The sequence below is a fragment of the Solea senegalensis genome, linkage group LG2 (genome assembly GCF_019176455.1).
Source record: "Solea senegalensis isolate Sse05_10M linkage group LG2, IFAPA_SoseM_1, whole genome shotgun sequence".
NCBI lineage: Eukaryota > Metazoa > Chordata > Actinopteri > Pleuronectiformes > Soleidae > Solea > Solea senegalensis.
The window spans coordinates 11117823-11144871 of NC_058022.1; the positions used below are offsets into that span (position 1 = coordinate 11117823).

The 27049-nt window shown below is 39.7% G+C and overlaps 2 protein-coding genes across 5 annotated transcripts; both read left to right on the plus strand.

Annotated features, from left to right (window-relative positions):
• The first annotated feature begins 1113 nt into the window (after nt 1-1113).
• On the plus strand, nt 1114-8936 carry akap17a (A kinase (PRKA) anchor protein 17A). 2 transcript variants are annotated; one of them, XM_044019343.1, is made up of 7 exons: nt 1114-1220; nt 2375-2722; nt 3071-3289; nt 3808-4020; nt 4942-5090; nt 5500-5740; nt 6536-8936. In XM_044019343.1, exons 2-7 carry the CDS (start codon nt 2396-2398, stop codon nt 7427-7429), a joined length of 2043 nt encoding a protein of 680 aa, XP_043875278.1. In that variant the 5' UTR covers nt 1114-1220; nt 2375-2395; the 3' UTR covers nt 7430-8936. The 2 variants fall into 2 exon arrangements, with proteins under 2 accessions (XP_043875278.1, XP_043875279.1); XM_044019344.1 differs by having other exon boundaries at nt 5500-5608.
• A 274-nt stretch (nt 8937-9210) lies between these two features.
• Nucleotides 9211-26692, plus strand: asmt (acetylserotonin O-methyltransferase). 3 transcript variants are annotated; one of them, XM_044019345.1, is made up of 9 exons: nt 9211-9428; nt 10020-10143; nt 10858-11032; nt 11137-11266; nt 12289-12357; nt 15975-16093; nt 22626-22766; nt 24908-25030; nt 26082-26692. In XM_044019345.1, the coding sequence occupies exons 1-9, from the start codon at nt 9346-9348 to the stop codon at nt 26303-26305; spliced, it is 1188 nt and encodes a 395-aa protein (XP_043875280.1). In that variant the 5' UTR covers nt 9211-9345; the 3' UTR covers nt 26306-26692. The 3 variants fall into 3 exon arrangements, with proteins under 3 accessions (XP_043875280.1, XP_043875282.1, XP_043875281.1); XM_044019347.1 differs by lacking the exon at nt 9211-9428 and adding an exon at nt 9671-9714; XM_044019346.1 differs by lacking the exon at nt 9211-9428 and adding an exon at nt 9829-9878.
• Nucleotides 26693-27049: the final 357 nt, after the last annotated feature.

Here is a 27049-nt window from a genome sequence, read left to right on the forward strand (position 1 = left end):
ATGCTGCTTGTTTAAATGTATATGGTTTAGAAAATGCTCTTTTGACAGTTTCTGATCTCTTTTATTTTGCCCCATCTCCTAGACCAAAACAAAGTCACTGAAAAAACGTTATTTTTTTCCTCCACCTGCCATAGACACAGCTGATCTGTTAAGTGACTGCTGGTCTGTAGGGAGTAGAGAGGCAGTTTAACAGCATGACAAGTTTATTTATATTGATCCACCTAGACACTAAGCTATTCAAAGTGCTACTGGAATAGTGGATTGACTAACCTACTGTAATTGGTCAGTAGCTACAGAGACTGCACCCACTGACCTACATACACAGTGAAGAGAGTAATGCCTATTATGTAAATTCCTCTGCCATCTTTTCAGGGAAACTATGCCAACTCACTTGCCCGGAGCCGCCAATGTTGGACTTGTGTATGCCCAGTCTATCTTGTGACCCTGGCATCCAATCCATACAAAGCATTACTTCTGTTAAACTGACAGCTTGTTACAAATCTGTCCTTTAGCATACAATTAGGTTTATTGCTTCTGTTCAACAGATATATATATATATATATATATATATATATATATATATATATATATATATATATATATATATATATATGTATATATATATATATATAGGGATGAATATACAAAACATTTTTTTATATTTATTTGTTTTTATATATAGGAACATTACAAAACAAAAACAATTAAAAATGAATATTCACACCCTACCCCTACCAAGGTAATCAGCAAATATTAAAAAATAGAGAAATAATAACAATACACACATATACATATATACATATACACATATACTGTAAGTACTCAAACACCCGCAACATAAGCTACTTCTAAAATAAACAATATACAATATACTAAAAATGCTTAGAAAATGATGTGGTTTTTCAATTTCAATTCTCTTTAATTAGATAAAAAAAGTATGTCACCACATGATGAACATGATAATGGTTATTAGAATAATAACAATAATAATAATGATATTTTATTTTATGTGTAATTTATTATTTTGTTTTTAAACAATTGTGCCACATGGTGGCGCTGTTATGAAAAACGCCGCCCCAGTGTTTCTGCTTTTAAGTTCAAAGTTCACTGCATGCGGAAGTAGCATGTAGTGTTTTTTCCCCCGGCTCTGTTAGGCTCTTTGTAAAACAATTCAGTCATTTTGTCTTCTTCTTTTTCATCAAGAGGCTACGCTCTGTTAGGTGGGTGTTGTTATATTTTGTTGTGGTGGATGACATTAATATTCCGTCATGTAAAATTAACCAAACGTTTAAGAATAGCCGTACCGATAGAGTTACATAGCAGTGAAGCTAACTAGCCAGCAACTAGCTGCAAAGAACCCTGACGTTGGATGAGGACATTAGTCTAAACACGGTGGACGTTTTGTGAACCCTTTGTCCAATATTATTTATGAATTTTCACCGTATGTTATTGTTTCGTCGTAACATGATACAGCTATTTAGTTCGTGGTGTTTTCAATTATATTACGCTCGTGACAAAACCAAGTCAAAACCTTGCTAACCATGTTTCTGTTGTAGTCGTAGTGTTTTAAGGTCGGTGACGTACAGCTGGATAACTTAGTTGTGGAAAACTAATTTGGTTAAATAAAGCACCGGCTATCGTCAACACGCTTAACAAGTTTAATGCGAGCTATCTGGCTTATATGTAGCACTTCAGTTGAGGTTGTTATCTTTTTCAATGTGTTGTAAATGCTAATGTGGCTCTGTTGCTTGTACATATTCTAGATAATAAGCCCCAATTATAGTGTGATATCAACAATCGGTGTAATTGTTATCAGCAGATATTGATGTTTAAATGTATAGGCTAAATAGGATACTACCTCCTTGACTTCTATGCCTTTGATAGGTGTTTTTTTACCTTTGTTTATTAAAAATAAAAAATAATGAATCGAAAGTTTATCGAAATCGCAACGCTACATACTGCAATTATTCAAAATCGTTCAGCCCTAAACATGAGTATGAAAATTACTATGTTAATTTAACTACAGGATACTAAATGACCTCTGCAGTTGGGTGCAGGGAAAAATTACATCCATCAATATTGGTTTTTGACTCAAGCACTCGGCAAAAAGTCCAATATCGTGCATGTCTAGTCTTTTGTGTCACTCTTAATGCATTCTCCTTCTCTGAGTTTTTCTTTCATGACGCCTAGTCACAAGTTGACTAGGTGCACGATTGAAAAATAAGATGATGCATGATACTTGCATCCTGTATATGCCTGTGTTGTTACTGTACAGACTTTTAAGATCTTTTGGCTTTAAAAAAAAAGCTTTCAAAAAAGCCTGAAAGGCAGACACATGCTAATTGTCTTAACCGTCTCTCCAAACTTTCATCAGCGTCCCCATCCGTCTGCAACAATGACCACCATTGTCCATGACACTTCTGAGGCAGTGTGCCTCTCTGCTGAGTTCAACCTGTACCTCAAGCCCATTGCCAAAGTTACTGTCAGTGTGGCCCTGCCTCAGCTTAAGCTCCCAGGAAAGAGCATCTCCAACTGGGAGGTAATGGAGAGGATAAAAGCAATGGTGGCTCCAGAGCAGTTTTCAGCCCTTCGAATTTCCAAGAGCACCATGGATTTCATCCGCTTCGAGGGAGAGGTGGAAAATAAGACAGTAGTCAAGAGCCTGCTGGGCCGCCTGGATGGGAAGAGCATCAAACTCAGTGGGTTCACTGATGTACTGAAGGTGAGGCTGGCAGTGCAAATTGCTTGGAGAAGTTCGCAGGTTATGCAGGGTCTGTAATTGTTTGGTATTTTGAAGGTTATTGGCTCTGGTGCATTGAGTTGGATGGTGTTACTCTGTATTTCATGTACGTTGGTGATCAAATCTACATAAAAAAAGATTGAATGTAAGAAACGCCTCTGAGTGATGCAATACTACCAAACAGTGCCACAGACTACAGCCTCCAAAATGACCACACTTATTTAGACCATGATTTTTTACAGCGCTGTTGTATTAGATTGCACTAGCTTGAGTGTTGTTTCTCTATAAATGGGAAATTGAATGTATAATAATGCATCTTTCTTTTTGCAGGTGCGCGCGGTAGAAAATAAGGTAGACTTCCCTACACGTCATGACTGGGACTCATTTTTCCGTGATGCTAAGGACATGAATGAGACACTGCCAGGAGAGAGACCTGACACTATCCACCTGGAGGGACTTCCTTGTCGCTGGTTTAGTCAGAAGAACAGCCCATTCCCAGACCGCCCCTCTGAGAAGGTCCTCATTGCTGTTTTTGAGACGTTTGGCAAGGTTGGACATGTTTCAGATTTTGTTTTTCACAATTCAAAACACTGGATTTGTGCCACACAGCAGTAGGATTTTTATTGTGTACAAAAGAAGACCTATTTTTAATTTTTGTGGTCTGTTAATTTAACATATACTATACATGACAAGCATTACAGTAAATTAGCGTACATTTGTGCAATAGCTTTGTATATGTTTTTGTTTTGTTTTTATAACACCAGTCTTGATTATTCCTAAGTAACACAATGAGGAGGGTTTGGAAACAAACTGCTGTGTAGAGGTACAATCACTCTCATTAGGAGATTGTTTCACTCAAATAATAATTTTTAAGCAGATGGAGGTGAATGTATGCAATACACTATGTGACATATTCCTCAGTCATTTGATTCAAGATACTTATGTACAGACCCTAGGTCAATATAGCTCATAATCTCTAAATTCATCATAAATTGTGAGTTGTAAGATTATCACAACTTTGACTTTATGCTTGATATTGCTTTTAACCCACTCTTTTGTAATTGTAGGTGCGAAATGTTGACATCCCTATGCTGGACCCATACAGAGAGGAAATGTTGGACAAGAACTTCAATACATTCAGCTTTGGGGGTCATTTGAACTTTGAGGCTTATGTCCAATACCAGGAATACTGTGGCTTCACCAAGGCCATGGACACAATGCGTGGTATGAAGCTGATGCTCAAAGGAGAAGATGGAAAGGCAGTAGCTTGCAATATCAAGGTAGGCTTTTTGTGGTTTTGTAGTACTGCACTTTTCACAACAGTGCCAATGTAAAGCACAGAGAAAGAGACATTTTCCCAACATTTTTTCACTGGACCTCTTTGAACTTTGGCAGTTTGGGGTTAGTCAATACCCGATCCTCTGAGAGCGTCCAATGTCTGAGCTTTAGAACCTGGATGAGGACATGGTTTGAGGTATTAATTAAGAACATATTAAGAAAGGGGTCGTAATAAATTAAAAGCAGCATTGAGATTCTGCCACGATCCAGTTTGTCAGTGTGTTGTTGTCCACACTTTTGAACTAAAGCACCTTTTTGGTGATTAATTTGTAATTATACATTTGTATGAATTGATAAAGTAATTATTGCTGACTTTGGACAGTTGCAAAATAATCTTTCATTATTCCCAGAAACTGCTAGTGCTAGTGTTTGCATCTGATCAGCCCACAAACACACTGATGCACTGTATTTCTTAGTATGGCCCCTTTGGACCCCCATGTGGGTCTTTGCTGAAAGTTTGCAATGAGATTACGTTTTTCATTGTCTCATCGTGTAGAAGCTTTTAAGACCTTTTAGTGGAATGAGAATTAAATCTGCATCGTCATTACTTTGAAGACAAGGAGGATGGTGTGGTCTCTTAATCCACAGAATTAAGCCTCCCTGTGAAATCCAAATCAAGTCGGTATGATAGGATACTGAAAGCTCCTTCTGATGGTATTTGATTACAATTACAGAAAGTGAAGCTCTTGCATATGACATAGCCCAGTCTCATCAGTGTTATGCTGAGTCAGTTTGATCCAGGAAGCTCTGATAATCAACAGGGAGACTATTATTGTATTTGCAAATATAATATTGTGGCCTATATTGTGTTGTTGAAACCAAAATTGACACCACAGTGATATGTATGTTTTTCTCTTCTCCAGGTGACATTTGATACCAGCAAGCACTTGAGTGAGTTGGCTCTGAAGAGGAGGACTCTGGAGAGGATGAAGTTACAGGAACTGGAGCGGCAGAGGGAGGAGCAGAAACGGCAGGCGAAGGAAGAAGAGGAGCGGCGTAAGGAGATGGAAAGGTACAATGGAAGATTGATCAATATGAAGCTTGTTATAATGAAAAATAAACTAATGAAAAACAGTGGCAAATTCAAACTCATGGCGCTACTATAGTGCATGTGTCATATTTATTGGATAGAGACATTCAAAATAGTAGGTCAAAAGAACTAAAATGTCACTCATGTTTGTAAGAATTTGGATGAAAGTAACTTTTGGGGCCTGTGTACCCCTGGTGAGCACGGATGGTACTGCAGGTGGGCCACAAGCGGTCATAAAAGTAGACAAATTATAAAAGTTTTTAATTTTCAGTTTTGTAATTTAGCTTCCAATAAAGGGTAGTGTAGTGACCAGAAAAGAAATATCTAAGACAACAAAAAATGTCCACCAACCAACAGATATTTTCAAATAACACACTCTAACATTTTTCAGGAAACAGAAGGAGCAGGAAGAGGAGGAGAAAGAGAGGAAGAAGGAGGAGAGGTTGCGGCGGCGAGAGCTGAAGCTGCGGGAGAAAGAGCAAAGGAAAACCCTGAAGAAGGTGAGGCGACAGCAAGAGTGGGAGCAGAAGAAGCTGCAGATGAAGATTGCAATGGAGGAGAGGAGACTGTTGCTGGCTCAGCGCAACCTGGAGTCTATACGGCTTATTGCTGAGCTACTGGCAAGGGCCAAGGTACGACTCGAACATAAAGATAAAGAATATATCCCCAATACCCATTTAAAGATTTGGCTTATAGTTAGACACTGTACATGTTGGTATTAAATTAAGCAGTAGTTGTGTATACAATGCCTCTTGTAGTTATTTTATTATGTTATTTGTACTTGTAGTTCAGTTTTCAGACATGTAGCATGTTATTAGGGAGCTTTAAAGGGGCTTGTTTGGTATCAGTGGGGTTACAATTGAATTTTGCTCTACAGAGAGAAAAATTACAGAAAATTAACAGTTGGTGTGACCTGTGTGACACAGTATACAGAAACACATGGTTACATAGGTATCGTCTAGGTATCTGGTGGTGCCCATGTTTATTAATTTAAAAAACTTCTACATTTAAATTGAAAGTGTCTCCTCTAAGCAGCAGCAGAGCTGTGTCATGTTTCAGTGGCGTGTAATCAGCAGACAGGAGGAGAATTGAAGATGGAACATTTAGTGTTAAAAGTAGAAACTTACTTAATTAAATTATCTCAGATTTAACATGATGCCAAAAGGGAACTGATAACACTGACAAGACAATCTGCAAATTCCACCTGGTCACATGGGCTCTGAAAGATGTTGTAAACAGAGGTGTTCTGCAGCATTCCCCATATCTGTTGTGGGCAATTAAAAACTTCATTGATTTTTCTCAACAGCACAGTGGGATTTCTCCAATTACAGCTGTTAGCTAGTCCGACAAGGACAGAGATCAGTGATCAGTCTTGTTAAATGTTATTGTTTCTCTTACTTTTACCCACATTGTTATCTTCTCCCTAGGCCCTGAAGCAGCAACAACAGGAGAAAGAGAGGGCAGAACGCAAGGAACAGGAAAGACAGGAGCAAGCACGACAGAAGGAGGAATTAGCCCGACTTCAGCAGCTGGAAGCCTGCCGACGCAAGCAAGAGGAGGAGCTACGGAGGGTGGAAGTGGAGAAAGACCGATCACTGGAGCTCCAGCGCAGAGAGAAGGAGCTAAGGGAGCGACTGCTTTGCAATTTGATGAAGAAGAGCAATGATGGTAGCACAAAACCCCCAGGCACACAGGAAAAGGTACCAACTAAGGAGGCCTCCATTCCTGGTGGCACTGATGAGATGTTGGAGGTTCTGGGGCGGTTGAATGGAGTGAAGGCAGCTGAGAGCAAAGAGAAACGAGTGTCCAAATCTGGTGCACAGGCACATGCTTCAGGGAAGAACAGAGCAATGGAGGAGAGGAGAGGAGTGGAGGAAAGGAAGACAGGCCGGGAGGGAAGGAGGGAAGAGGCGGCAAGGAGTAGGTATAGTCGAGAGCGAGCAAGGGTACAGGAGCGCTCCTACAAAGAGCGGAGCTCCCACAGCAGGGGGAGGAGGAGGCGCTCCCACAGCTACAGCAGAAGGAGAAGGAGCTCCAGCCGTCATAGGAGGGATTCCAGTCATCACAGGAGGAGCTCCAGTCACCATGGCAGCAGGAGGCACAATCATTGCAGCCGGAGCACAAGCTCAAGTAGAAGCAGGAGCAGCAGTGGGAGGAGTTATAGCAGAGGGAGGAGCCATAGACGTAGTGACCGACGACATAGCAGAGCGAGCTCCAGAGGCAGCAATACGAGTAGAGAAAGAACGAGTCACAGTAATTACAATCGAAGTTACAGGAGACACAGCGACAGCAGAGATAGGAGTCACTCCAGGCGACGCTAAACCCATCAGTCCATCAGTGTATTGATTGATGCATCAAATTTAGAATCAATTTATCAACATATATGTATATCATGTACAATGAGGCTTCATTGTAGTGAAAAGTTGTGTACACACTGATGAGTTACAACAATGGTGTGTCAGGCTCAGGTAGATACTTTGTTCTAAAACTTGACTAAATTTGACTAAATCGGTAAATACATTGATCAGCGACAGCATTAGAACCACAGACAGTTTAATGTGGTCAGTCAAGAGTTCTTTGTCTTTTAAATTGAATTAAAAATACCACATTTACTAATAGGATTTCTTTGTCATTTGTGAAAGATATTTTATTTGTTATTAATTTGGATTGAAGTACCCTGAAATCTGGTTCATTCTTTAGGATTTAGTGAGCCTCCATGTACCTGATATTCATTATGTTGTCTGTGGAGAACATGAACGAGCCTGCTGAGAACCTTTATTTTCATCAGAGACAGAGTCTTTATCAAGCCTCCTTTGAGCTCCTCATGATTCCTTGTGGCTGCTGCTCTGTTATAAATGTGAAGTTTCCACAGACTATAAGACTCATTGACTGCTAGACCTACTGATACCATTGTCAACTGTCTGATCCTTCAGTATTGGCTGTTTTGCTTGTAAACATACAACTACATCAACAGACAACGTCTTTTTATGGTCGCATAGTTTCACTGAAGACTGATTTGCTTTTAAGTATGTTTTAATTTCTAAATGTTCGGAAGAGACGTTTGAAAAACCAGGAGTTATGTTGTGAATATGACACGGATTGTTCAAAAGGGCTCGTCTCATGAAGCAGTGGAAAACCCAATTTGAATGCAGCATATTAAGAGTGCAGTGTTTCCAACACTAATTAAATAAACCAGCCAGACTGGCTAACACAACAGAGGCTTGATGTCAACACACAAGTGTGTCATCGCCCTCTGCTCAAGGCAAAAGTATTGTACTATATATTTACATAGGTTACATTTGTTTCCTGACGTCTAATGTAATGCAATCTTGAATGTTACATATTGGATCTTGGAAGTCAAACCAGCAAGTGCACCATGTACAGACAACATGACAGAATGTGACTCCTGTTTTTAATGTTCAATTTGTTTTACTGGATACTTTTCTGTAGCTTTAAAAGTTGTAGCAGTGAAACGTTTTTTGTGACATTCATGTGGGACTTTCAGTTTAGTCAAAGTGTGATCCAAATGAATGACATTTAATACAGAGCTTTTGGGTAAAGTCCAATGTTTCTAATTCATATGTCCACTTGTACTTAACTGAGTGTCCTGCACTGGATGGAAAAGTTCAAATATGCATTCTGTTAGTTATTTTACAGTCTGTTCTTTTAGTTGGACTTGAGCTTGGGAGAAGTCTGTTTCAGTTTTAACACTTCCTACTTCGACAAATTTACTTATGAGAGAAAAACGGTTTTGTTGTGTGTACTGCATGCTCATGGACCGCAAGAGCATGTCTTACTTACGTGCTTGAAATAAAAATACAGTCAGAAGTTTTGGTGAAGATGTTCAATTTGTGTTGCTATATACTGGATGTGTTTTTTTAATATATATATATATATATGTTGTTTCCAGTTCATTTATGACCTAAAGTCTTCGTTATCAATTTAATCTGTTAAATGTTTCCTGGAGTTATGTGATTTGTCGTTGCTTCAGATCAGGGTTTCTGAATCCTGGTCGTGTTTTTAGATGTTTCCCTGTTCAACACACCTGATTCAAATAAATGGGTCGTTATCAGGCTTGCTGCAGAAGCTTGATAATGAGCCATTTATTTGAATCAGGTGTGTTGGAGCAGTGAAACATCTAAGACATGCAGGGCAGTGGCTTCCCAGGACCAGGATTGACAAACCCTGGTTTAGATCATGTCAGAAAATAGTGAAATCAGAGTTTGCCAAACCTCAAATGTTTTGTCCAAATCCAGTTTACTGTCATGATGGAATACAGAAACCAGACCCAACCAATCAGTCATCAACAATAATTTTACAGTGAGTTAAGTAGGTGATTACTAATTGATTGCTGTCTTACTAAAGTCTACAACTAAATGTCTCATGCTCATGAACACAGGTTAATATCTGCTTATTTTTCTTATTTGTTTTTGTCCCTAGATGAAGTAAGACTTGTGGGAAGGATCAAGCTAACGGTCATATGTGTATGCTGCCTTAATGTGTCAATGTAATCTCATGATAATAACACATCTATTACACCATAGATTCCACGAATGGTCTGTTTTTGGGGTCATGAAAACTTTGTGGAGGACATTGTCTAATATGAGTGAGTGAAAGTCTCCATCCGAGTGATCATGAACAAGGCAGCAGTGTTTCGCTTTTGTGAGTTGTTTCTTTGTGTAATGCAGACCGAACCCCTGCTCTAATCTGGGTTATCTGGCTGTAATCAGCTTAGCCCATTGCCATGCTGACTGCTGGTGCTGCTGCTTGGTGGGCACTTTTCTTGTGGATTTAGTCTGCTTTTCTCTTCACTGCCATTATAGAACATAGACCTGTTGCAGACTTGAAGGGAAGTTCATTTCATAGAGGTTGCAGAGCACCGGAGAACCACATCACTTTGTTCTGTTCAAGGTCTCCTGTCAAACCTGTGGCCATGGACGAGTGTCGAGAGATGACTACACCTGAGGGGACACCTGCTGCCGACGCGTATCCCAGAAAAATACTGGAATATATGGAAGGATTCCTCATCTCAAAGGTAACATGTGTATGTAGTCTATAACCACAGACACTTGCCTGTAGGCACTTTAAAGCTACTGTGACAGCAGAAAGGTTGACGTGGGTTCATCCTGTTTAAGACATGACAGTGTGACGGAGAGCAAGCATGCAGGCATTCAGTGATAATTCCTTTTTATGTATTTCATTTATTTTTCTTTGAGAATGCAGCTTACAATGTGAATCCTGCTGCTCATCAGTCAATGGCAGTATTTCAAAGTTTGATGATTCAGTTTCTCAAGGGAAAATTACACAGAATGTTATTTATTGTTTTGTTAAAACTATATTTTCAGTAGTACAGGATAAATGATCATGTACACCTTAAAAAATGATCCAGATAAACCAAACCTGTATTTCTTTTAAAATTTCTTTGGTATTTATTCACATTCATTCTGTATTAATGTGATAGGAATGTATATTAAAGGGAGAACTTCAAATATCATGCAGTATATACTGCTATGACTTTACCTTGCACTGTCTTGTAAGAAATTAACTATTAACCAAGAAATTACAGCTATCAAATCAGCTGTTATTTTTTTTCCATTAAAATCAAGTATTTCCAGACCTTAAGATAAATGTTGAGATAATCTCATTGTAAGTGATGAGTTCTGTATAACTATATGAAATGCAAAGTTGTTGCTATACAATAATATAATATGTTCTATATTCTTAACAACATTATCTTTCTCTAACACAGACCATGTTCACGTCCTGTGAGCTGGGTGTGTATGATGTCTTGCTTGGTGCAGGGCGCCCCCTGTCTGCAGAGGAGATCAGTCAGGCAATAGGAGCCAGTCTGGATGGCACAGAGAGGCTGCTGGCTGCCTGCACAGGCCTGCAGCTGCTCAACACACACAAGGACGATGGACGAGGTCAGCCTACATGTTTGACACACTTTCTAGCACGTCCACCATCACCATCACCATCCTCTCATCTGCTTCTGCTCCTTTCTCTCCTCTCCTACCACCTGTTTCAGTGCTTTACAGTAACACAGATCAGGCCAGTGTCTACCTGACCCGCTCCAGTCCTTTATCTCTCTTCCAGTCCATCCAGTACAACTCCAGGACCATCTATTTCTGCTGGCACCACCTGACCGACGCTGTCAGGTCAGTTCACAAGTCCCTGTTTGGACACATTTCATACACATTTGCCTTAAACTTGATTTAGCCTTTATGTTTGGATTATGATTTAACTTGAATGGACTCAGTGATGTTTTAGCTTTGTCATCTTTCTTGTGGTGAAGTTTGTGATTTGCAGATGGAGATGGACTTTTTTGGTATAGATCAAATTATATGATCTTATTTATTTGATCAAATGATTTGATCTATAGAACATAATGAAAATTGGTCTTTAGTCCAAAAGCCAAAGATTTCACTTTATTTCATTAATGATATAAATCATACTCTTTTATAGTTCAGGTCTCGAGTACTTGATGAATCACTGTAGAAAATCATATAGATACAGTATTTTCCACATATACAGTATTAACTGTAGTTTTAACAAACGTAAATGTTCTGTTTCTGTTGGAATAAGTCGTTTTTGTTGTAATTTCGAGGTTATACAAATCTAAAATGTCCTGTCAGATTATTTTCCACCTGTAACTCACAACAATACAATACTAATCTAACTGAATGCTACATAAATCCAACATTACATAAATAACTGCTATACTGTAGCTGCTGAGGAAAATTAAGAAGACAATGTTAGAACAGTTATTGATTTAAATGAACTAGCTTCAAATCATCCACAGTTAACAGCAGTCCACTGCAATGGCTGTGAATTGTTTGATTCTGAGCCAATGTATGTGGATTCTGACTGTCTTTTTTCTCTTGGAACAGTGTCTCAAAAGACATTTTTGGTCTCATTGTTATTTCCGAGGGAGGGAGGGAGGTAAGTCAGCATCAATTTTACTGTGGCTGACAAGTTAAGTTCATTTGTGGGAATGATGGCGGTGAAGAAAATCGGGACGCCTCTATCCTAGATAAGGTCATCCTGGATATTCTAAATAGATGTCAAGTGTCCATAATGGAATTCATCATCTCACTGATGCCATCTACTTCAACTGTGACTATGACCATCAATAACCAGATCACATTGTTGTCTGTATATCTTTGTTTTCATGTCCTAGAGAGGGGAGAAACCAGTATGAAAGGGCTTTTGGAGTCAGTTCTAAGGACCTGTTTGAAGCTCTCTACAGGTAAGAATCTCTTTGTTTAACACACAGAAAGGAGCGTGTGTGTGTGTGTGTGTGTGTGTGCGCGTGCTTTGGCCTCATTCCATCGTAAGCTGGCCTGTCACACTTCTCTCTTCCCCCTCCTAAAAAGTAGGATTCATTAAGAGGCAAGGGGTGAGTGATGGAGAGAGAGAGAGCGAGAGAGAGAGAGAGAGAGAGAGAAGGAATATATTGTCCTTGAGGACTTGTGTGTTTTCAGTATCTGGTGCCTGCAGTTTTAATGGTTGACTGATCTGCTGATCAGCAGCTTTTAGAGGTCACATCACTCAAATTTTCAAACTTTAGTTTGCTAAGTGATTTTGACTGGCCTGCCTGGGGGCCTGCAGTGTTGAGCAGTAGCAGACCTTAAGGAACTGTGTCCATCACAACTGAAACACGTAGTCAAACTTGTTAACAGTCTCCTATCTTGTCCTAGTTATGACATGATTTGCCAAACTTAACTCATGTGCTCTGATGGAAGCACTGGACTGGAGGATGAAATATGTGTTGAAGTCTACATTTTCAAGATTGTTTTTACAGCTTAATAATAAAATGTACCAACTAGGGATGGGAATCTGTATCAGTCAGATACTGACCAGCAAAGCATTTTAGCTGAGTCATATTTGGGTGGTTTATTTCTTCTTTTTGGGAGAACAACATTTGTTAAACAGTTGGAGAATTATGCTTCATAGTTCATAAATGGTCTAAAATGACTGTACCCACGTGTATCCGAATTTGTGATATTGTTATCGGACACAAAAAAGTTGTGTCCATCCCTGGTGCCAACGTAAGTGTGGAAATGTTCTGTAAGAATTAGCCCTTTTTTATTAATTTATTTAATTAAATCTGAATATTTAGCAGAATGGAACAACAGAAGACATTGACTTTATTATGAGAATGTGATCAATCACACATTTTACCATCACCTTTACATATGATGCAATTGAGGCTTGTACATCTGTAAGTCTCTCTTTCTATTTCATTCATTTCTTTTTCATGTCTTTTTACTGGGCAGCTGCTTATCTCACAGAACTCTCTTCATTAAAATAAGATCCTTGCAAAATTAGAATTGCCATGCACACAAAATGTAGAACACCCCCCCCCCAGCAGATCAAAAATACCTTCCTTAATAAAATAAGGAAAATATCAACACCTGTGCACAAACATTGTAACGTCGAGATGCAGTTGATTTCCCTTGTGAATACTGTTGGTAAATTAGCAAGAGGAAATCACCACTGAAAACATTCACTGTATTTCTTGGAGCGCCGTTGCAGTGGCAGGATGAGTCAAAGTCGGCTGGATGACTCAGGCTCCTGTTTACTCATTGCCATTTAACTAGCCATGTGCTGCAACTGAATAATTTACAGCCTCATCCCCTCTGTAGCTGGAACTCACACACACACACACACACACACACACACACACACACACACACACACACACACACACACACACACACACACACACACACACACACACACACACACACACACACACACACACACACACACACACACACACACACACACACACACAAGAAAGCTGAACAGATTTTTAGAAGAAAACTGTCAGTAAAGACTGGATTTTTTTGAGATTTTTAAATGTGTTCAAGTTACTGCAAAATAAGAATGTTTTATCCAGAAAATAAACTTCCATAAATGCATGAAACCATTCTTCTGGTCATGAGACAAGAGTTCCATGCTGTTAAGTATGGATAGTATTCATAATACATTATTTTGGAGCACACTAGTTTTCATCCTCTCTGCTGTGCGTGTGATATTGTAGGTTCATAGGAATACAAACTATGAACATTATATTTTGTGAATATGAGTCTGAATGTTTGTTTTTCTCTGTATATTGACCCTAACATCCATCAGGCAGCTGTCTTTTGTAAACAGATAAACTTGAAGCCTTTTTAGTGTTAATGCCGCAATGTGCACACATTAGTTTAAAATCATTGCACTGACTTGCTGTTTCTTTTAGAATCGATATACGATTCTCTTTTTTTGTTTTTAAATCTCTAAATTTTACTCTAAATAAGGCCCACTTATTTATCAGTTTGTTTTTAAGGAAATAACCATCGAGAACCCTCAGGTCTTAAGGTAGCAGTCTTTTAATTATACCCAAAGTTAGTGCTCTCTCTGTTATTATGGTCCTTGTCTTTGGAGCTGCTTCCCTGAAGACCTGAGGGCAGCAGAGAATGTTCATATTATTTTTTAAAACAAACACCCTTGTAACCTGGCTTTTACTTGAGATTTATTCTTTATTTTGTCCTCTTTTATTTCAGTTTAGGATCTGACACACATTATTTTATTGCATTGCCTTGTATGAAAAGTGCTGTATGAAAAAAGATTGATTGATTGAATGGTGATGCTAGATGCAAGCAAAAATCACCACCACCTGTTTCCCTACAGGAAACAACATTCAGCCTTTCAGTTTCAACTTAGAATCAAATAAAGAAAACAATATGTGAACCCCTTAATGGCTTCGACCAAAGCTAACTGTAGTCAAAAGATTGCTAATTAAACTAGATTGGAAGTTTGGGTTAGAACGACTTGTAATTGTTATTTTAATTATTTAGAGACACAATAAAACATTTACTGTGTATAAAACAGCGAGAGATACATTGGCATATTCCACAACTAGTCCTGAGAAGGCAAGTAGATGGAACATATAAAATCATCAAGGTTTTCACGTAGACACTCTTAAAAATATCGTTTTTGTTCATGCTGCTGCTTGTTCAGCCTGTCGTCAGATTTAAGCCGACAGTCTGCTGATTGACCTCCACAGTTTTTTTCATCTTTTCAAATGTAACCAGAGTCTTTAGCTGCAGCGTTGAGTCACCTTCCCTTTAGTCCCTGTCAACTAAACCTTCAAAGTTTTCTTGTAGAGCTTGTCTTAAGGCCACCCGAAGTTTGATCATGTAACAACAACCTTATCACTTTAGTATAGTGACGTGAGGTGAGGACAGAGAGAATAGAGGAGGATGCTCAGAGGAAGAGAGAGTGAGAGAAAGCGTGTGTGTGTGTGTGTGTGTGTGCAAGCCGTGATGGTGAGGTAGAGATTCCTCAGAGCAGCAGCCGTCACCACAGGACCTTCTATTCTATTACACCCTGTCTCAGATTCATGCACAAACACCACACATGTACACACTCATCACCACAGGGGGAAACAGCATGTGAGGGTACACTCGGTGTGCTTGTTTGTTTGTTTGTCTGTTTACTGTGGACATGGCACAAGTGGCATGAAAACAGTGACAAAATGAATATGATTTATTCTCCGTTTACACCCAGTGATGGGATGTACTGCATCTTAGGTGAACAAATCACAATTGCACAGCACTATATTCAAGTATGTATGACCTCGTTGGTGGACAGCGACACTCAAACCAGTTGTTTTAGGAAGTGTGGGATGCATTTTTACCACACACTGATGCACGATGCTGCTTCCATGACCGTGACAGGACGTAGCAGTAGTTTGAGGTTGGCAGGAAAACAATGGGAACATTATTTGATCAGCTGGGAATCTTAAGAGACACGTGTAAATGGTGATGTGTTGAATCATTTAAAATGTCTTACTGTTTGTTTTCTTTGTGTGTGTAGGTGTGATGAGGAGATGGTAAAGTTTATGCAGTTAATGAACTCCATCTGGAACATCTGTGGTAAAGATGTGGTCAGGGCCTTTGACCTGTCACCTTTCAAAGCCATCTGTGACCTCGGGGGTAAGTATTCAGTGTGTATTTATAACTTGTGTGGTCCAAAAAAACCTGTATTTGTAGGGACATTTTTAGGGTTAAGACCTGGTTTTTAGACCGGAGTTTAGGTCAGGTTTAAGACAGGGGTCTGCAACCTGTGGCTCTTCAGCACCTCTGCAGTGGAAAGCCATTCCTAGCACTCAAATGAAGTCATGTGTACATGAAGGAAGTGCACATTTGGATCCACAACCAAGCTTTCAAAATCCAAACATTGTTGTATTTGTTAACGAGGGTCACTTTTTATTTGATCAACTTTCCACAAATAATGGAAGTATGCTTTTGGTATGTTTTCCTTCATATTCATATATAAAACTGTATACATGATATTATTTTCATTTGATGGGTTAAATAGGTTTTGGGTTGAAATCCTAACCCGCTCCATAACCCTAACCCTAGTAGTTGCAGATCACCTGGGTTAAGGTAAGGGTTAAGATTTGGCACTTAGTTGTGATGGTTAAGGATAGAGTAAGGGGCCAGGGAATGCATTATGTCAGTGTTGTGTACTCACTAAGATATAAAAATAAGTTTGCGTGTGTGTGTGTGTATCAAATGGATCTAAAATTTCCATAAGGTTGCGAGTTGAAAGTCATCAGCATTAAAACTTGTTGGTGTTGTGTTAACTGAGTGAGTTAACTCAGCCACACACACACACACACTATATATATTACAGTACAGTATCCACAACACACACCATCAGTTGTGACCTTTATGAGAATGCCCACAGCTTCTGTGAGTTAATGACTCTTAGTTAATCAGTCATGCTTCCCAACACACACACAACTCAAAGTCACCTCCACCTGGAGGCTCCCTTGTTAACCCGTCACACTCACTGTGTCTCAGAGTCTTACATTGTTATACACGCGCACGTGATTGATGATATATTTGAGAAGAACAGAAACTACAGTTTGCTGATGCTCAAGGTTAATGCTCTCCCTGTCACTAAATAACTAATATTGGTTGATTATTAGCACAAAAAAATAGCAGCCACGACACATTGAAATGAATGAATAATGATATAGTTTTATTCATGAATGAATAATGTGTTTATTTGTGGCTTCCTCGGGTTCACTCAGCTGAGCTAAATAGCGGATCACATGATCAATCACAAAGACATCCTTTTTTTGGCAACATCTGGGTGGAAACAAATATTCCCAAAATAAGTAACAAACCTCATCAATAATACACCAGCATCATTTCCAAAATCAACACTCCAAAAATGATTCCATCACAATATTTCATCAGACATCAAACATCTTTTCCCAAGAATATGAATAAAATCTTTCATATAATAAACAGAAATAATAAAAAAAGGGGATCTAGCGGACACCGTCCATCGCCTCTGACCTTTGACCTACTTCACAGCTGATAACTGTGCACTTGACCACTTTGTATGTGTTTTTTTTTGATAAATAAATCACTGGATCAGATATCAGAAAGATAAAAATCAGTGACAGTATTTAGCCGAGTCATGTTTTAAGCTGCTTATATTTTTACACATTTAAAAATATACACATTTAATTTATCATAGAGCAAGTCTTGGATCCTGGTTTTCATTCGATCCATACAGTTTCCATTGATTCCAAAACAGCTGTTTAGTTAGGTTACCCCTAACTAAGCACTTTTTAAGTCCAAAGGAAGTTTCTGACACATTAGGGGTGGGTCAAAATATCATATATTATCACAGAATCGCTGTATCATGATATTATTGGTATCGTGGACTAGAGCTGCAACAATTACTTGATTAATCGATTACTAAATTAATCGACAACTATTTTGATAATTGATTAATCGGTTTGAAGCTTTTTTGAATATTACAGCAAGATTTCTTATCGTTTCAGCTTCTTAAGTGTGAATATTTTCTTAATTTCTTTGCTCCATATTACAAAGAAATCATTTTGGTTTGTGGACGAAACAAGACATTTGAGAACGTCATCATTTTCAGGTTTGACAAACACTGATCAACGTTTTTTTCAGTTTTCTGACATTTTATGGACCAAGCAATCGACAGAGTAATCGATTATGAAAATAATCATTAGTTGCATCTCTATCGTGGACCGTGTATCCCGTATCGTATAATGAGCTACTCTGTGATTCCCACCCCTATGATCCATGGTTATATACTCCATGTAATATCTGGCAATAATCCATATTGTGGTTTTTAACCTTATGCTCAGTAACTCTTAGTTTAAGAGTTAGTGGAGGGTGTATTTATCACTTGTTATTGCCAAAATAATGGCTGTAATCCATGAGTTTGTCATTTAACAGCTAAGAGATGAGACATTTTAAGTGTGGATAATGAGCCCAACAATCAGTCAGTAAACTGTGTTTTTAAATTTGCGTTCATGTGGACATATTTCTTATCAGTTTAATGTGATTTTGGCACAGTGGGATCCAGATGTTAATACCCTATTATCACTGAATTTACATTTTTAACAGATTAATGTAATATGGGAGTGAACAGTGTCCACAGATATCAATGTGAAAGATAGTGTTGCAGGCCAGTCAGTCTTCTGTAGATATTCAATATTAAGAGGTAGCTTTCATCACCGTCTGTCAGATGTATTGATGAAACGTCTTTGAACAGCACATTCCTCGTGCTTCCAAAATGCTTTACACTGAGAACGACGACACAAACGTGAGGAAGAAAAGAGACCGAACAAACACGGTGTGATCTCGACAACGTGAGGCCGAGAGCTTCCGCACAAATGTAGAGACAAACTGAGAACAGAGCAGGATCAAAGCAGACGGAAACAGAAAAAGGTACAAATGAATCTTTTTCCGTCTGCTGAAAACCTAAGGATGTGAATAATAAAGAAAATACGTTAGTCAGAGAAATGCTACCTGTGCTCTCTCATTTTGTTTCATCCTGTTTTCTTAACTAAACTGAAGACAGAACGTTGTCTTCTCCTTCACTGTTGTGCAGAGACTCACAACAATGACAATGATATTTAGGAAATATAATAGCATTGGTCTCTTAGAAGAAGATGATTAGCAAGTTTGGGCAAAATATCTAATTGTGATTTATCTGGCAGACTGCAACTGTGATTTGATTTGCAATATGATCTTTTGAAATCGAGGTTCAGATGAATATTCACTGTGTAATTGATTTGAAATATTGAAATGTGATGGTGCATTTACCACACGACTCCATCAGTACATTTATTACTCCCCATTCTTGTGCAAGGATGGACACCTGAAGACACAAATTGTTTGCATAGAACAATCAAAGTATAAGAATGAAATTGCAGTCTTTCAATTTGAAAATGATTCATTGTTGACACGAGACTGCACTCACTCAGCGGTCATGTATGAAAATCCAGTATTAAAGTGCACTTAACCAGTAAAGGGGCAATTCATTAAGAAAACCATACTGCAGTAGATGCCTCTAACATTTATCAGAAAAAAAAGGAACACACACACACAAATCTCTTATCAGTTTTGGTTTCAGCTGAAACAGTAGCACACTGTGGCTGACACCTGTGTGTGACACCACTGTTGACCACACTGTGGAGCTGTGGAGCCACTAAACGCACCCATACTCATCGCTATGAGTCCCCGTTGCACGGAACGCACAGTCAGTCCTGTCATTTTGTTCTCTGTGCAACTTTCTCTGCATGATGTTTAAGAGTAATGTTTATGCATGAAGGTGGCTCACCCAAAAAGTGTGAGCGAGTGGACAGCAGGAGGTTGAAGGGCTGTGACTGCAGTGTCCCATGAAGACCGGTGTGTCTCTCACACAGCATCTGTTGTATCTGCACACACCTGCTGTGCAGTTGCCCAGTCTTTCTGTCTTGTATGTCTGTCCAACTATCTGACACCTGGCTGACTTGAATCAAACCCCCCGACGTTATCAGCCAGTCTGAGCCCCCGCTCACAGAGTAAATACTGAGAGCGTATTTGTGCTGTACTGGCTCTCTGTGGGAAGCATCCCCATATATTTTAATGTGACATTCAACACATGGTTCTGTGGTTTAAAAATAGCATATAATCAACTGATGGGTACAGCTTCTCTCAGGTTGTTCTTGGTTCTGATTCATGATGTGTATTTGTTAATTTGCAACATCTGGAATACCACAACCAGACATGTCTCTACAAAGAACCAGCTGCTGGCACAACAGGCACACTGACACGGAGCACAGTCAAGACTCTAGTATCATTTTTGTGCAGTAACTACGCTATATTCACCAACCAGTCTTGTATAGAGTACCGAAAAGGGATACTTGAGTAAAAGTACAAGTATCTCATCAGAAAAATGGCTTTGGTAGAAGATGAAGTCACTTTTTAATAATATTATCTAAGTAAATGTCTTACGTATATGACATTTACTGTACTTAAATATCAAAAGTAATTTTCTGATATAAAATGTACTCACGTTTTGGAAGTAAATGTAGTAGTTGTCTTTCAACTGGAAGGTCCTGGGTTCAATTCCTGTCTCTGTTAGACCATGAGTCCATCAGCAAGACATTTAACCCCATGTTGAAGCGTGTGAATGGGTGAATGGCAGCTCATCAAGACTAGAAAATCTCTAAATACAGACATTACCAACTCTTCTTCTGATTTTATTTGTTAGTAACGAGTAACAAAGATAGTTAGAGGAAATGTAGTGGAGTAAGTAAAAGCTGCTAGAAATAGAAATATCAAAATTAAGTACAGATAAGTGAATTTTGTACTTTATGAAGTATTTGTACTTGTACTTGTAACCCTGTCACCGACATGTAAATAAACTGAATTTCAGCGAATACAACACTCTGGCGTACCAGAGTAATGAATAGAAATGCCTTCAGTGTGCCAAGAAAGTAAATGGACCGAGAGCACAAAAGAGCCAGGTTAGCTCGGGGTCTTGTACAGCGCGTTGTGTTCGGTTTTTATTCCGCCTTGTTTTGCCGTTTGATATTTTCATCTGCTGCCGACCCCGGTTTCGTGTAAGAGCTAAAGTGTGTGTTGGAGAAAATGAGAAAGCTGAGCGAAAAATAAATAAATAACTAAAGCACCGACTGATTGAGTTGCAGCAGGTCGTGTTAGGAGACTGCTATAGGGTTTGGCAGTTTTGGCTTCAACACAAAAAACACACACACAGCTAGATTTTAAAGTGCGACCCTTCGATCTGTATTCCACCTCAGTGAATCAACATCACCGTTTCTTTTCTCTCTATCACCATCTATCACTTTCTCTTGTGCTGTGCTGCATACATGACAAGGGATCACATTGAAATATCCATCCATCCCATTCATCTTCTACTGCTTTATCCTCTGCATGAGGGTCATGGGGAGCACTGGTGATAATCCCGGCTGACATCGGGCGAAAAACTGGGTACACCCTGGACAGATCACCAGTCCATCACAGGGCCACATCCACTCTCACACTCACAGCTGTTGTTAATTTAGAGTCACATTTGCCTAATCCCCAAATCTACATGTTTTTGGACTGTGGGAGGAAGCTGGAGAACCTGGAGAAAACCCATACACACACGGGGAAAGCATGCAAACGCCATGTAGAAAGGCCCTTGTTCCGACTGGGCCGCAAACCCGGGGTTATCTTACTGCAAAGGTCTTCTTACGCTAAATTCTCTTGCATGCATGTAATGTCCAGTTTTCTGTTCACATCATCACTTTGTAGCTCACTCACTCACTCACTCACTCATCTTCTACATCTTCCACATGAGGGTAATGGGGGACTGGTGCCAATCCCAGCTGACATGGGACGAAAGGCGGGTACACCCTGGACAGGTGGAGCTACAAGCAGCCATTTCAAAAGCATGATTCTCCAATAGTGTAACAAGTATTCTGCTCCAATAAAGAAGAAATAACCAGCCCACCAAATGTTTCATTTAAAATACACTTTTTTTTATTTACATTATTTATTTTTATTTACATACAGTCTGTACCGAGTGAAGTATTTATGTGATAATTAGGGGCTTTGGGATTGTATTAGATTGTTTTTTCTCATATCTCATCGTGATTTTGACCAGTATCTCAGTGATACTGATACTGGGTATCATATCATTGGCTCTTCCCTCCTGGGAACCGTAAGATAGTTCCGTGTACACTAAAGACATGCAGCGATGAACAGTCTGGCTTTAACAGGGACTTTGAAATGCACTGAAAGCTCAGCGTTTTTCCTACCCTATTTAAATGCATGTAAAGTCAGTTTTAGCCAGATAATCAAATCAAAACAGTGTTTTGATTTGACTTTTCCCTCAGATTAGATTCCTTAATAGGATTCCTAAATTGCTGCTCTGCTGTTTCTATATACAGCTCATGACTCTCTGTCACTCTACATTCACTTCATTTCACGTGGCTCATTGTCATGAATGTAGATGAACAGTATTCCCAAAGCGGCACATACACGTGAATACAAATCATGCAAATAAATAATGGCTACATACCTGAAAGCATCTCTTGTGACCCCTGTGTGTGTGTGTATCCTTGTTAGTGAAGCCCCGCCGTGTGTATTCACCGTGCTGTAACCAATAATTCTCTTTCTCTCCCTCCCGCTCCAGGCTGCAGCGGAGCATTAGCCAAACAGTGCACGTCCTCCTACCCAGAATGCACTGTGACGATCTTTGACCTCCCCAAGGTAGTGCGTATGTCGAGGGAACACTTTGTCAGTGAGGCCGACCTGAGGATAAGCTTTCACCAAGGTAACGTCATTACAACCGGGTGAAATCACTTGCCATTTATAATCGTATACGGCCAGTTCAAGTGCAGCGCTGCACATGTATGCACACACACACACATATATCATCCAGAATTAAATCTGGCCAAAGTACTGCCTCATGAAGTACTGCCCGTTGGTTGTATTCCTGTCAACCTGTCGGATCATAATTGATTCTTGAGGTAGTTGAATTAGTTTATCCTTTGTGCCAAATCCAAAGACAATCTGTCATCTGGAGAGAGGTTCACCAGGATCACCAGGTCCAGCAGCACAGTCTATAAGCAGAGATTCCCAATATGACAGTCTGGGTAGAGTAAGTTTATGCACTCCTGTTGCATAGCGTAGCGCTCAGTCTGAGCCGGCTGAGTGGGCATTAGTTGTGGTTTTAATGAGCAGAATCTCACAGCCGTCACATCTGTTCCAATCATTTGTGGCAGAAGAAGTCCATGCGGGGTCACACAGGTGCCTTCAGACAGCACAGCACTGACCGCAGGAGATCTAGCACGCTTCCAGGAGTTTTTAGTCAGAATCAAAGTCGTCAAGCACAAAACAAAACACAGGACACAATGCACAGGAGAGGATGAGATAGTGCCTTCAGACATGTGCCATCACATCTCAAAAGTATTCCAAGCCATTGAGGTGTGTACAGCTTATTCAACATAGGCCCTTCTAAAACCATGTCTTGGTTTTTATCGTCATACTGTACTTAGAGAGGCTGCCTAAGTGCTTTTGCCTTTCAGGTGTCTTTTTGGGCAGGTAGAGAAAATGGGTTTAATGGTGTCATTCATTCAGGTTCTATTTAAGACTGATGAGGCGGCCCATTTTAAGCCCTTTTCAAAGTGACATGTCATCTGAACATCCCATGCTAACTATAGTACATCCATCTCTCTTTCCATTTTGTGAAGACCACTCTTTAGTTAATTTGGTATTAGCTTGAAGCTGCGGTGCATAATGGGCTGCAGAAAGACTTGTGAAAAATGTATGTGAGCTCTTTGCATGTGATTTCAGTCATACTCCATCCTGGTTTTTTTTGGCAAAGGTAAAACTACCTCCCCCACAAAGACTTTGAGAGAGTTATTCATACTTTTATTGCGTCAAGACATTGACACTCTCTGCTGTTTTTTTCAAGCCTTTAAATAGTCTGGCCCCAACATATTTATACCACTTGATACATCTCCAGACTCCTTGAGATCCTCCAGCCAGTTGCTGCTGGATGTTTCCTAGAACAAGGTGCAAAACCAGAGGCGATGGAACCTTTTCAGTGTCTGTGACCCCAGTCTATGGAATAGTTAACCTTCTCATGTAAGAGCAGCTCAGACTCTAGAGACACTACAAAAAAAGACACTCAATTCCAGGACGAGCTAGACAACTTGCCTTTTTTTCAATTGTGCTGCTTCTTTCTTATTTTATTATATATTTATTTTGCTTTTACATTTTGATTATTTTGTGTATTTGTTCGTGCCTGTGCAGCACATTGGTCAGCTGAGGTCGTGTTAAATGTGCGACTGAAATAAAGTTGACGTTGACTGTTTGCAGCCGTCTTGCTTTACTAGCGTAATGTTGCTGCTCTGTCTATCTGTCTTCATAACTTCCTGTGTGCAGCACAGGCATGTTGCCGGGCAACATAGTGAGAGACAGAGAGAGAGTCGTGAGGCGCTGATAGTCACTGCTTTCAGCGTCATTGACGCTTATATTTGAAAATTATGAATGACAGTTTAAAAAAAATAATAAAATAAATACAGTCATATGCACAAATACATCATATCAATGCATATACACGTTTATTTTACTATTATTGTTTATCCACTGTTACTAAACATTAGATAATCCATTAACCAAAATCCCCCTTAAGTTTTCCCTTAAACTAGTTCACCACTGAACATTAGGCAGCAGTTTGTTCAACTTTTGGCTCGCATGAATTTGACTTAATTAGTTTGCAGCAGACATCCCTCGTTTAATGTAATTATGTTGGAGTATGTAAACCACTGATGGAATCATTGTCATATTACTGCAAGGCTTGTCAGCAGAATTAATAATTACATGAAATAATTAAATCAAATACAACGGTGTCTTAGGAAGGCCACGCATTTCAATTTTCTCTGTGCGTGTGTGTGTATGTGTTTTTAGGGGATTTCTTCAAAGACCCCCTACCAGAGGCTGACCTCTACATCCTTGCCAGAATCCTCCACGACTGGACAGACGAACGCTGCATAGAACTACTCGGTAGAGTTTATGAAGCCTGCAATCCAGGTCTGTGCGTGTGTGCGTGCGTCTGTGTGTTTGTGTGTGCACACTTTTTTCCTTTCTGCCTGAAACAAGGTGGCAGATTGTGTACCCACAATGCAGCTGATCCCAGTAAAGTCTGTCCTTCTGACTTTGATCAAAGACACAAAAAAACAGGAGACACTATGAGGAGGCAGGAAACCTCATGTGCCTTTTGTGTGTGCGTGTGTGTACGTATAAGAGCAAGAAAGAGAGTTTAAGTCTTATTTTACTGGACAGAGAAAACAACCTGAAACCACCAAGTAGCTTATTTAACCTCTAACAACATATTCACAGATGATCCTGATCATGTTTAATGTAGTCGTCAACAATTCAGGTTTGTCGCACAAAATTCTGATCTCTTTACATAAACTGAACCAAAGCTGTACCCACACATCTGCGTTTGAGCCCTTCGTACCACATTTACGCTACTCATGAAACTGTATGTGATTAGTGCTTCAGTCTGCAGTGTGAACTGGAGCAGAAATAATTACTCAATACTACTAATACTAATAGTTGATTACTAGTTTGATAAGTGATACATTGATTTGAGTTTTTTGAAATCATTAAAACAAGTTTTCTGATTGTTCGGCTTTTTAAATGTGAATATCTTCTGGTTTCTTTGTGCCACATAACAAAGAAATCATTCAAACGGAATCATTTTAGTCTGTGGACAAAACAAGGCATCATCATATTTGACAACATTTTCTGACATTTTATCGACCAAACCACTTTATCCTCCACATGAGGGTCGCCAATCCCAGCTGACATAGGGCGAAAGGCGGGGTACACCCTGAACAGGTTGTCAGTCCATCACAGTGCCATGGATAATAATCATTAGTTGCTGCCCTTGTGTGAACTCTCCCCATGTTTCAGTGCTTTGTTCTCATACATACTGTAGCCTACAGTGTGAAATCCTTGACTTCTTAAAATCACCTTGCATCACATTCTCTGCAACAAATAAGTACGGACTCTCAGGACTTCCTTCTTTCTTTCCTTCCTTCCTTCCGTCCTCCCTTGCTTGTGGCTCATCCCACAGGAGGCGGTGTGTTGCTGGTGGAGGCATTGCTCCACGACGACGGCTCTGGCCCTCTGACAGTACAGCTCTACTCCCTCAACATGCTGGTGCAGACAGAGGGCAGGGAGAGGACAGCTCCCCAGTACAGTGCCCTGCTGGCTGCCGCCGGCTTCACCAACATCCAGCATCGCCTGACGGGGAAGATATATGACGCTGTGCTGGGACACAAAGAGGTACGAGACTAAAAAATTCTTGGCTACTCTTGTGCCAGGAGTGAAAGCGTTGTAGTACTGTTAGGATTTCACAGAATATATATTATATATACCTCGGCCCGTACCATATCCAGCCATCCGAGTTAGAATAAAAATAATCCCAGTTAGGTGTGTTTCTGCTGTAAATGATTGGCTCTACACTGCAAAAGGTCAACCTCTCTTAGAGGGTGCATGTGCAGCGTGAGCCTCCAGTCTTGCTGCTAAGAAGATGAACCTCTTTGCATATCTACTCTCATCACTCCTAAGTCCTAAGCCGTGTGCCTGAACCCCCTCGCCTCGTACCGGTCTTAACAGCATAGTAATCTTTGTACTGTGTTCTTTGTAATGATGGATGTGACTCAATAAATCTTCTTCACAATGGCCCGGGCACATCTTTCATTTCACCCTGTCCCTCTCCTCCGCCCGTGAACAGGATATATTCAAAATGCAGATATCGGTCTTTTATTACACAGCCCGTCCGTCATTGTGCCCCACCTCTGATGTGACGCACTTTGCTCGAGAGGAGTATTGGATTTGTGCCCACGTACATGTGTTTTTTTGAGGATATTTTTAATCAGTTACACCAATATTAACATTTATTTAAGCATAAATAATGGCAAACATATTGTTTGTTGTCAGCTTTAGCTGAAAAAAGATCCTAATCATCCTTCAATATGGTTCCAGTGAATCCTGGTCTGTGTTCAGACAGGTATTCCACTCATTGTCACTGCACCCCAT

What these genes read in the sequence shown, in the direction of transcription:
- asmt (XM_044019345.1), top strand. Translation starts at nt 9,346, where the DNA reads ATGTTTTGTCCAAATCCAGTTTACTGTCATGATGGAATACAGAAACCA. An exon ending in AAGGATTCCTCATCTCAAAG is followed by an intron (nt 10,144 to 10,857) that starts GTAACATGTGTA and finishes TCTCTAACACAG; the next exon opens with ACCATGTTCACGTCCTGTGA. An exon ending in AGCCATCTGTGACCTCGGGG is followed by an intron (nt 16,094 to 22,625) that starts GTAAGTATTCAG and finishes CTCCCGCTCCAG; the next exon opens with GCTGCAGCGGAGCATTAGCC.
- akap17a (XM_044019343.1), top strand. Translation starts at nt 2,396, where the DNA reads ATGACCACCATTGTCCATGACACTTCTGAGGCAGTGTGCCTCTCTGCT. An exon ending in CAGTAGCTTGCAATATCAAG is followed by an intron (nt 4,021 to 4,941) that starts GTAGGCTTTTTG and finishes TCTCTTCTCCAG; the next exon opens with GTGACATTTGATACCAGCAA. An exon ending in AGCTACTGGCAAGGGCCAAG is followed by an intron (nt 5,741 to 6,535) that starts GTACGACTCGAA and finishes TCTTCTCCCTAG; the next exon opens with GCCCTGAAGCAGCAACAACA.